The sequence below is a fragment of the Limulus polyphemus genome, unplaced genomic scaffold (genome assembly GCF_000517525.1).
Source record: "Limulus polyphemus unplaced genomic scaffold, Limulus_polyphemus-2.1.2 Scaffold233, whole genome shotgun sequence".
Taxonomy (NCBI): Eukaryota; Metazoa; Arthropoda; class Merostomata; order Xiphosura; family Limulidae; genus Limulus; species Limulus polyphemus.
This window is the reverse complement of record NW_013665843.1, coordinates 219,481-231,781: the sequence shown is the minus strand read 5'-3', so window position 1 is coordinate 231,781 and position 12,301 is coordinate 219,481. Positions and strand designations below refer to the sequence as shown.

The following is a 12,301-nucleotide window of genomic DNA, read 5'->3' as shown; positions in this document are numbered from 1 at the left end:
TGACCAATCTTGTATAGAATTAGGGTAGAGAAAATAACAGATAAAATATAAAATTATACAGAAAACAAAGATTTGAAATGTATTTAGGAGGTTTTAGAGATTACACAAATGAAATTTGAGATTTTTGAGATGAAGTATTTTTAATCTTAACATGAAAATCACTTTGCACATGGACTATTCAAAACAAATACTCAATATATTCATGGACAAATCTTTATTCTAGTTTACTAAAAATATGATTTTTTGTATGTGAAAGACTTATAATGTTAACTGAAAGACTACCAAATTTTGTGAAGATTGAACTATAATGAAACTATTGTTGCATCATCGAGGTCATCTGACTAGTGTGACGCCACCTATTTTCTAGAAGTATCTTGTTCTTTCGTGAATGCCCTAGCATTTACTAGATATATGTTTGTCTGGTATATAAATAAGACGCTCACAACGTGACAATAATGTGTGTGTAGGTAATGAGTAATTGAACTGCAGTCAGAGAGAGACGTATTGTTGAAGTTAACGTTCGTTGTTATAGCGTTTGTTTTAGCGCGATTGTTGAAGTTGAGTGTATCGGTAAAGTTATATTCGGAAAGAATAAATCAGTTTTATTAAGAAAGGACTTGTGTCGCTTAAGTTTCATCGGAACGAAGTTACGGAAAGTTAATTAACAAACGGAGACGTAACACCATACTGAAAGTTAGAAATATTAAATCTATAAAGACTTTAAACAAATACAAAGAGGTATTGTGGTCGATCAAATTGACCAAGCCCATGTTGAGAGAGTTAAGCTTACATGATACAAAGGAAAAAACCTGGAACTACAGTACCTAACCCTTGTGCACCACAAATGCCGATAGTGATGGGACTCCACTTCTAAGACAAAGTGCAGATAGGAGTCGACTATAACCAATTTGGAAATCTACAATCGAAGTAAAAAACAATCAACACAGATTGAAGAATGATTACCTTGTGAACCTTGGAGAATATAAGTGTTGATAAAGTCAAGAAAGATTGATGACTAGACACTTATCTCTCATCTTCATAAGTCCAACAACTAACAGGAATAAAAACTCTGAAGAACTAGCCTGACTTTCTCACTATTCCCAGACCAACCAGACTCAGATAACCATAGAACTAAGTTCCAAGTCCTGATGAACTGCAGAAGATGGAAACCCTATAAATTAGGTGGATATTATTGGGGAATATGTGAACTGAACAATCAATTGTGATCAAAGGACCTGCAGAGCTTCTGGACCCATAGTGAAGATTACCACATGTCCAGAAATTCTTGAACCCGAGCCCCCATAGCTTTTGAAGGTATATAATAATCCCCAACACTGCTGGCGATCCGACTAAACAGTGAAAATGTTGGTTATAGACAGAACCTATTCTGAGTACCAATGTACCAAGGAGCTAATGTCAGGGACTGGTACTCATGAATAGGTGCAGAAATATGACCCCCTTGTAGGAGACAATGAAATTTGAGACTTCAACAACAACAACTGGGAGGAATGTATAAGCTGAAAATTCAATCAATTAGCATGCTAACAATGAATCCGGCTTGTCCTCAATGAAACTGGTGATCCTGAGAGTCTTGTAACAAAGTGAAGTGAAAGGAAAAAATGTTGAATTGGGACTTACTTTGTCCCATCTGGGGAAATAGACCTATATAGGTATAGAACCCCAAAATTCGAGGAGCAGATATTATTTAAGAGTTGGAAAAATGCCTCCACCTGGAGGTGGTAAGTGAAATCATGAAGTTCCAACAATGTGTCAGATAAGGCCTAACTGTCCCTTCACATAACTAAAAAAGTAATCCTTCCACCATAATTCCTTGTATGGAGAAAACAAAACAAAAAATTTGCTCCCAGACCTTTCAATCATTAATTAAGTTGCAAGATCAAAAGCAACTGGGAAAAGGCCCAAAACATCACACACTCAAAGAACCAACAGAAGAAAAACAAATCAAAGGCAGCTTATCCTAAGGTGGCCTCTTTTTCGTTTTTCCCAGGTCATTTAAAGACTGTGGTAAAGTAAGTTGTTTTGTTAGAGCAAAGAAACTGTGGGCCATCTGCCACGTCCACCCTAGGGAATCAAACCCCGGTGGTGCGAGTCTGTAAACTTACCACTGACCCACAGGTGGGTTGAAAATCCACTAAACTAAAAAAAAAGGCACAAGAAAAAGCATATCTAAAGTCTCTCCAAAATGTCAAGATCATCTTCAGAACCCCCTGGAGGACCACCACAGATCCGAATATATGTCTCCATTTCACTATGAATAAGGTCATTGACAGTCTCAGACGAGAGTGACTCCCCCCCCCACCCACACACACACAATTGTTGTGTAATGCTAGATATCAAAGGTGGGAAAAGGAGAGACCCAATTGACCTCTGTGCCAGAAATAATAATCCAGAAGTTCATACCATAATTGGCTTGCCAACTGGAAGAAAGAAATAAAAAAATACACATATTATTATTACGAAGTCAACTAGATAACACAAGAAATTTCAAAGTACCTCTGATAGAACGTAATACTGGGAAACCTGTTAGTGATGCTTTGTCGATAAAAAGTGATAAAATTATCTGAATAAAATGCTTATATACAGTACCAGAATAGAGAATGCACTGAAGTACGTGGAGAGTATCACGAGACAAATATCACCAAGGGTAAATTAGTGGGGTATAAAAGACTGGAGCAAGTGAGAAAAAATCAGACTAATGCATAAATGGGCAGAAAAGAAACCCTGGCAGTTGAGTAATAGCTATTAGGGGCAGCAGAGGTAAGTATTTTTTGGAAGCAGAGTTTCATTAATGGTTTTTCAGACCATATGCTATGAGGTCATAATAGGGTGTGATCAAAATGCTTTACTAATACAATTTGAAAAGAGAAGGGAATTCCATGAGAATTATATTCTCAAGGAATGACAGGTTCTTACCAAACATAAAACTATGTTTAAGGATGGACAGAAAAATTCTAAAAAAATCTAAAACTGTATTGTTTACAGGCAAAACTGCTCTCAGAGTTGTACAGAAATGTGCATTTGGACATTTGTTTTTACTTTCTTTGCAAATTACATTAAATATATGTTACAAAATAATAAAATATTAATTCTAAAATATTTCTGGTTAACCAATAGTTAAAACAGTTAGGATTACTAATTTTGCTTAAACTTTTAAATTTGATACTCAAGTGTGCACTCAATCGATCAATTAAAAGTTAGATTTACCCAAAACTTCCTACATTCTACATTAAAGTATCTAAACTATAACACTTACTAAAGCTGATCTGTGTTGTTCTTCTAGTTCCTCCAGCTTTTTATGATGTTCCAATTCCATAAAAGCAATTTTCTCATTTGCCTCTTCTTTTTCTTTCTTTAACTTTGAGATCATATTTCCAAGATCTTGGTCATATGTTTCTACAGATAAAAGTTTTTCAAAACCTTCTTCATTCTTTACTTGTTTAAGTTGGTCCAATGAATTATTTCCTTTTTCTTCTTTATATTTCTCTAACATTCTTGTTAAGTTTTCAATCTGTGAAATCAACTCAGCCTTTTCTTTTTGGTGATTTCCTTCCAGCAATGCCACTTGTTCATTATGGGTTTTTAGCTCCTCCTCAGTTTTCCTCCTTTCCTGTTCAATATCTTTTTTCAGTTCTTTCAAAATCTCAGAATATTGTAATTCACAGGCTGATAAAGATTCTTGATGACTGGACTGAAGTTTATTATATTTTATCAGTAGTTCATTAAATCTATCATCTTTTTCAGCCAGTTTTTCCTTAAAATTTTTTTCAGATTCAATACTTTTGATTTGCCAATCCTTACCTTCTTCCTCTTTTTGGAACTGTAACTCAGAAATCTTTTTCTCTAGTTTTTTATAAAGTTGACAGTATTCATTATTCTTTAAACATTCTTCTTTTAATTTCTCTTCCAACTGTCCTTTTTCCTCCTCTAAATAGGCAAGTCTTTCTTCAAGGTCAGCAACTCCACACGACTTCAGAATTTGTTCTTGTAAGCTATTTTCTATTGATTCTTTCTCAATCATTAGTTCATTGATTATCTCTTCCAGCTTGTGGAGTTCTTTCTTATAAAGAGTTTCTGCTGCAGAAAATTTTTTCTGATATTCTTCTTCACTATTCTCTTTCTCAGACTGCAGTTGCCTCTGAAAGTGAAAGAGAAAACAGGTTAAGAAATGTGAAACTGATGTAAACTACCATATATTATCTAACAAAAAAGGAGTTTATTATTTACACACTTTTTATCATTTGTGAGAGCATACTTTTGTCAATAAAGATATCACCAACTATTTCAGTTACTGTTGGTGAGTTTATAACCTATATCATTTTAGTTTGATCCATAAAACAACTTTTTATTTAGTTGTTTAAATTAACATAAGTATGTTACTTACAGCAAACAAGGTAATAATTCTTCAAGAGGCTAATGAATCATTAAACTACTTATGAATACAAAATCTTATAATCTTAACAATCATTAATCCTAATCAATCAGAATGGAACAATAAGAACTGATTACACTATAAAATCAGCTTAACTGAGAATAATTATCTTTACATCACCAGTTACTGTTCAAATGTTTTATCTTTTACTAAATTACAATGATCTACTACATACAAGTTAATAGATAGCATCAAAGAATGGATCAATTTTTTTTTCTCTTAACTGGCAATCAATTAAATATTGCTATTGACAAACAACAAATAGCTCCTAAAATCGTATTTTGATACTTGAAAATTTGTTCATGTTGGACAGCTTTCCTCAGCCTTGAAGCAACCACTTATAAAATGCAAAAGTCTGACACCAGTATTAAAAGAATGAACTAGTAAATTTAGTGTTAAAGCCAAGCTTGGTCAACCTGAAAAATTTTTTCAGCTTATCTGTTAAATCAAGCCTTAATAAAGATGCAATAAGATGTCTATATCATGCTGACTTGAATGAATCTCAGTTTCAAAAATGATTTGGCACTGAAATAAATGGGAAAAAGGGATGCATAGAAGTACCACTGATTGTGGTGCTAAAACAAAACTTATAGGCATTTAATATAATATTGGACTAAAATAGATATATTCAGCTGGATTTGTCCATTTCTGAATATGCGTACAAAAAACATATAATGGGCAATCTACATATAATTGGCCATAAATGTGAATTAACAGACAAGAACAAGTCTCTGTGACTATTTTTTAAAGGGGCTAGAAGTAACGAGTAGGTGAGCCAGAAGTATTTACTCTACACATTTTTAGGCAACATAACAATATTATACAAATTAACTTTAGTACACTGAACAAATTTCAACAGGTGAACAATACTTTAATAACAGAACAGAGTAACATTTAGTTAAGTATCATTACAAACATTCTTGAGTGTCCGTACATCAATGCACAGAGTATTTTTCAATATAAAATTACTATACATTTTAGTACTGTTAAGTGCTTGTTGTATTACTCATGTATATTGCTATAATGACCATGCATGTCTTAATCACAAATTATTTAATGATGTTACTGTGTTTTTTCATATTGATTTATTTTAATTTCTTTTACTTATTTTCTCTGCTAGACTGTTAATAGGTCACTTGGTTGTCTCTTGCATGCTGGATGTAGCTTTTAGGGCACCAGTTAAAGAGCCTTGGACTGGAGACAAGACATCTAGTTAATAGCACCCATGGCTCCAAAGTGTGAAATAAGTTTTGTGACAATGTGCCACAAAGCATGAACCATGGAATAACAGTTCAAACATGCTAACCACCAGGCTACACAGCTCTCAGCTAGATATGAAACTAATATTTTGAAGCATTAAAGGGAAATAATGCTTTTCTATTCAGCTAATCTTTTTTTTGAGCATGCTACTTGTTATCTGAACAATGGAAAGGTGTGAACTTGGTGCACTTTGACTTTCAAAGGAATTTTGTTAGGGAGTCACCCGGAAAATTAGCTAAGAAAACAAAGTCATTGGAGTTTGAGGAAAGTCTAGATAATTTGAATAAAAAGTGGCTGGGTGAGAGAAAGCAACAAATCATTATTAGAGTCTAGTTGAACTGGACCTATATTACTAGAGGTATATTTAAGGGGTCAGTGCTTAGGATTTAGCTTTTTTTTGTTTACATTAATAAAACTGAGAAGACATAACTTGTAAACTTTACAGATAAGGTTAAACTTTTGTAAACTGAGGATGTTGATGTACTATAGTAGGCATATCATGTGTTCCCAACACCTTTATGTAATATATTAATTTTTTCCAAATATAAATATAACTGTTTACGGTTTTCGTGATCTATGGTAAATTTGATGTTGAGATGAATGGAATTCACGTGTTTAAAGAAAGTTAGTGTGTGTTCTATAGAAAGGAAACCAGCAAAAGTGTCATCGAAATATCTGTACCAGTATAGTGGGGGATGAAGCACAGAATGTAGGGCTTGTGTTATGATCTGGGTCATAAATATGTTGGCAAGAACGGGCGAAACAGGATTGCCCATAAACAGTTATCCTTTCTTAACCTCAAAATTATTAGATTGGACACACAGTTTAAAACCAAAATTCACCGCAAGAACACACTGGCCTCTACATCCCCTAGAATTCCGCTCATGACACCATACAAAAAATCAATACACTTAAAAACATCATAAACACAGCCACAAGACTCTGTTCAACTGACTACATAAATGAAGAAACTAACAACATAATGCATTCTTTTATTCCCACCAGCTATTGTTGAAAAACTCTCCAACATTCCCCATAACAAAACTCAACTCACAAACAAAATTGATACTAACAAACCCAACAACAATACATTACACTGCAGTTTACCCTTTGTTCCTGAAACCAGCTCAAGAATTATCCACACATGGACAAAACTAGCCATTAAACACAATATTCCTGTCAACGTCAAATTCTCACAAAAACCGGCCCTAAATAAAAATTATTTAGAATCACACAATACCAACGTCATTTACAAAATAATATGCAATAACTGCCCAGAATTCTACATCGGAGAAACCGGAAGGAAATTGGAAACCAGATTGACAGAACACAATAAAAAAACGCCGCATGATTTTTCACCATTGCAACTCAAAAAACTATAGAATATCTATTAAAAACACAGTCATTTTAAATGAAGAACACAACATAAACAAACGAAAAATCACAGGGAATCCATCTTAATTGAAAAAACAACCCTACTCTAAACCAACACCCCGGGGTGCCTAGATACATCTTCTAGGTTTTGCAACAGTATTCAGTCATGTGACTTCTTTGTTCAATACTGTATATATATATATCTGTGTCAGTGTAAATTACTTTTATTTGATGATGACAAAACCTTGTCGAAACATTGTACATTGGCTCTTGTGTTAAACTTATATTAAAGTTTTTCTTCATTACCCATTCAAGCCATCTCCAACCATTATTAGTTTCAAAGTGGGTTACTCCTCATTGAATTTTAACTTTAAGTTTAACTTGATTTTGAGATTTTAGGAGCTTGTGTTTCAATTTGCTTTGTAGCATTTTCTTATATTCTATTTTAGTGTAGCTTACACAGATACACTAAACTAGTAAGAGAAACCTGTTACAAATTTCCCACTTCTATCTTACCAGTTCAACAAGTCCACTACAAATACTTGCCCCTGTTTTGTCTTGTATAATTAACTTGGACTGTTTGTGTGTATTCTGAATCTTGACTCTTTCTTCACAATGAACTCAGTTAAAGTTCAGAGACAAACATAAACACACTCTGTAACTTGATATTCTCCAAACCTCTGTTGACCAAGAATATCACTGTTGCTGAGGTTTGCACTATCTTAGAGTAAGTGAATGGCCACTCTTCAACAAATCACTGAGTACCTGCAGGCTAAAGGGCATATTAGTTGCAAGAGGTTAAGTCAGGAGCTGATGCAGGTTGGCCTGTAAATAGGATGGCAATATCTAAGAGGTAGCCCGCACCTGGATCTTGGACATTTGCAGATGTTGGAATGGTTCTCAAAGCCATTACTATACAAGTGTAAAGTGAATGAAGAGTGTCTGGTGTACTAAGAAAGGCTGATGAAGTTCTTCCCCATTAAGACTAAGCCTTGGAAAATTGAAGATCATTTGGGTAGTAGGTAGGCTAATGAATCTAAAAACAAGTGGGGCAGTCTTTATAGGACCCCCTTGTAGATATTTACTGTTTTGCCAGTAGGCAAGGCAATAGACTCTTGTCATGGAAATTGGTGGATCACTGGGAAGTACATCATTGAGACAAGTACCAGATACAATGTGTTGATAGTGAATGATTTCACCAATAGGAACTGTTTCACTATAAGGTGAGACAAGAGGCATTTGTACAGATAAACTGACAATTGGTAAGGTGATAGGGAGCTTTTCCATGAATGGATGTATCAAGTACTACTGAGAGTCAGAAGCAAAGGGCACCTGATGGATGAGCTCCACCAACAGGGACTGTTTTGCTAGCAGACAATATGGTGGACACATACACACATAAAGAAAAGGAGGATTATCAGACTGAGAGTTAGGAATGAGAGGCTGTTGGTAGATGAAAGCTACTAACAGGAGCTGTGTCACTGACAGATGAGATAGGAGGAAGCCTTTCTGTGAATAGAGGCACTCTGGCACATTGACAGTTAGCAGCAAGGTACTGTTAAGGAATAAATGTATTACCTACATTCCATACAATGAACCTTTATGGAAGAAGAAGACAAAACATGGGGCAGCAGAGACTCTCCCTCAGAAGGGTGGCAACTTTCAGAGACAACCATAAACTGTAGGGCAACCAGAGGTTCAGTACGATTCCTTGATGAGATGCATCCAGTATATTGTTGTTTTACAGCCTCAAGGTCAGAAGCTCAATGGACAGAGTGTGGGGCTCAAAGATCTCACTTATTCAACATAATACTATCCAGTTTGGAGCAAACTGTTACAATACCTGGAAAAGATCCAAGACCATACATACACATGGTAAAGGCCAAACAGATCACTTTCACAATGTTCAAATTGTAGCCAAAGAGGACTTAAACCATTTCTTGAGGCATTTCAGGCAAGATATTGCCTACAATACATGGCCTCAGAAACAGGTGATATAACACATGATCCTGAATTTGGACAGTCTAGCACTTGATATTAATTAGTTTCTGATGGAAGCACTGCTTGAAGACTGGGAGAGAATTGTAACTGTAGTGAAAAACAAAGCTATACACTTGGCCAGTTCCAAGGCTTGCATGAGGAGTGCTTTAGAGAACTTGAGTGCCTTTGTAGAGGATCTGTGTCATTTGCAAGGGAATGATTTTCTTGTGATGATATTGGTAGAATGTGAGGACACTCTTGGCAACAAGTTTAATGAGGGAGAGTTGACTAAGTCCATGAGGCATCACCTAGGGGTTTGAGATATTAATACTCTGAAGGAGGCAATATCTGTGGTGGTTAGATTTGAGGTGGTCACATCAGACAAGTCACAGTAGAGAAATAAACCAAAGGCAGCAGCTGTTGTGGTGGTTCTAAAAGGCCAAATCCCCTTATACTTTTCCACAGAGATCAATGACTATATTAATGTTGTTTAGGTAGGCACAAACCTGGGGAGTGTGTGGGGTAGGGGGGGGGTATCTCTATATTTTTTGAAATTAGTAGAAACAGCCAGACTTCCTTACACTACCATACAGCATCAAAATGATACACTAGATGTCACCTTTTTATTTGATTGGGCTATTAGTTGCTTTAAAAGTTTTTTTGGGTGGTTTCTAAAATAACATAGTTGGAGTCTACATTAATCCAGTTAAGGCTTCAGCCAATAACTGATATTTCTAAACTAATACAACAATATGAACATCATTTAAATGCTGCCATGTGTAAGTTTTTCCTGCCTTGCCTTTTTCCAGACATTCTAACAGTGTCTTTCGTTTAGAGATTTGTTTTCATCAAATTCAGTATTGTCTAGGACTCCTGCAGTTCTAATAACATATTACAGAATCAATTTTTCATCTTTCACAGGTCAGAATTCTAATAAGAAAGATGGTTTTCCCATTGTTGATGTCTAAAAAAAGTGCAAGTGGTATGATAGTATAAATAACATCTTTTTAAAAAGAAATTTGAAAATGGTCATCCTATTTACCAATGGTATAATTTTCTTTCTAAATATAGTTATAACTATTTTGAAATGTTTGTTTTTAACTGTATACTTTCATATAATTCACATTACTAGAAATAACAAAATTGCTATATCGTAACATAACAGAGCTGTTATATTAACTTTGACTTATTTAGATTAGGACTTCACTATATGGTAACTAATTATCAATCCAAAGTAGTATATTATTATAGTGGAAGTTTTTTATTTCATGTAAAAGATACTGAAAATTTGGTTACAGTGTTACACAGGTAACTTTTAAAAGTTAAACACTGTGGTTACTTTTTAACACAATACTCTATGTAATTAAAAGAACAATGTGTACCAGTCCTGGTATATAAGGTAAAACTTCAAAACTGCAAGAAATACTAAACACCTCAGCTGTTACAAGATAATGAAACAATTGATTAACCAGAGGAAGAAGTGACTTGAAAATATTGCAACTGAACAAGGTTGCCACAAATAACTTTCAAATTAATCTAGTTTCTTCTTTTTTTTTGGTGAGACCTCATCACTCTCTTCACATCATGGTCTCCTTGGATTTTTGAAGAATACAATGACTAGCGACTTTTTGGCAGTAAATACTCCTCTCGCCAAGGGTATCCTTTACTGTGCATGTCATGAGGTTTTTAGTGAGTTACATTAAAAATTTAATTAAACTAAATTTTGTTCATATTATACCAATTAGTATAGCACTAAACCATAGCCAATAATTCATATTTTAATAGTATATAAATTTTAAGTTTATAAGGTAATATTAAGAGAAAATCCTGAATTTCCCCTAGAGTGAGAAATGTGGCATTTTTTCTCTAGGCATTCCCTCTTTTCTAATATATTTTCCACCCCTCCAAGAAGTACAAAATATAATGCAAGTTATTCATTATAACATTGACGTCACTCAGACAGAGCAAAATTTTCATAGCTTTCAATTTTGTTTGATTACAGAGTCACCAAATAGAAAATCAGACCACTCTTGCAACACCCACCTGTCACATCCTCTCTTTCAGGATTTGTCAATAGTTCTCCAATGTTTAAAATTATATTCTTTATAACCAAGGTTTTCAGCTATCAAATGATGTATTGTAGTATGTTGTTTTGTGTACAGAATAATGTTAATTACACTTTCAGTACTAGCTTCGTTCTAATGGCAAACACATAAACAAGCTTGGATGAATTTGTAACGGCTCTTATCCCATAGTTAGAAAGCCAGAAAAATGTCAGTAGTTGTGGGACATTAATTTTGCATGTTACTATTCTATGTTCTTTGATGCATTATTTATTTCAGTAAAATTATTTAGTGCACTACTACCATTAGTATAAAGAAAATAGAGTTAAGTGTCTTCGACAGTTGACAGTAAAAAAAAAAAAGCCCAGGTAAGTACTTTATTTCTTGTTTTCTATGTGTATTATGTCATCAAGAAATTAATGTCCCTTTTTAGATATGAAAAAACCCGAAACATAAATATCAAACAAAACATTTATCAAATGAAATAGTTTCCATTCTTATCGATGATGCTTTTCCATCTTAAAATCAGGTTGTTAATGCCTTGATTAAAGAAATCACTTGTCTTTGAAGGAAAAAATATATAGATGTCCTCTTTAACACCTCCCACATTTGCATACTTTTTCCAATTAGGATGGTGTTGCAGTGAACGAAAATAATGGTAATATGATGATGCCATATCTGGAGAATATAGTGGGTGGAGGAGAACTTCCCAACCCAACTCCATAATCTTGTGTTGCATCAAACGTCAAATATGTGGACGTGTATAGTTGTGGAGAAGAACACCTTTCCAATTGATGAGTAAGGGGCATTTTTGATGAAGAGCTTGATTTAAATGTTCCAGTTGGTGACTATAGATCTCTGCATTGACAGTTTGCTGTGCATTGAAGAATTCGAAATGAATACCTCTTTTGATGTCCCACCAAATTCAAAGCATCACCAGGTTTTGGGGTCGAAAGTGGTTTTTGTCTAGGACTGAGTCATTGCTTTTGGCATTTAATATTTGCATAGAGAATCCATTTTTCATCAATGGTGACAATTCTGTCCAAAAATGGTTCACGCGCATTACGCGTCAGAAGAGATGAAGCAACATTTACACGTTGAAAACGATTATCATTGGAGAGTTTGTGAATCACTCAAACACCTTCTTTATGGAGTTTTCCCATATTCCTTAGAT

At 34.4% G+C, this 12,301-nt stretch overlaps 1 protein-coding gene across 1 annotated transcript in view; it reads right to left on the bottom strand.

The window, feature by feature from the left end:
- Positions 1 to 12,301, bottom strand: part of LOC106478617 (golgin subfamily A member 4-like) — a 239,261-nt gene that overhangs the window by 88,998 nt on the left and 137,962 nt on the right. The window contains exon 15 of the mRNA XM_022382242.1: positions 3,275 to 4,156. Within this exon, the coding sequence (XP_022237950.1) occupies positions 3,275 to 4,156 (882 nt within the window). The remainder of the gene's footprint in view (positions 1 to 3,274; positions 4,157 to 12,301) is intronic.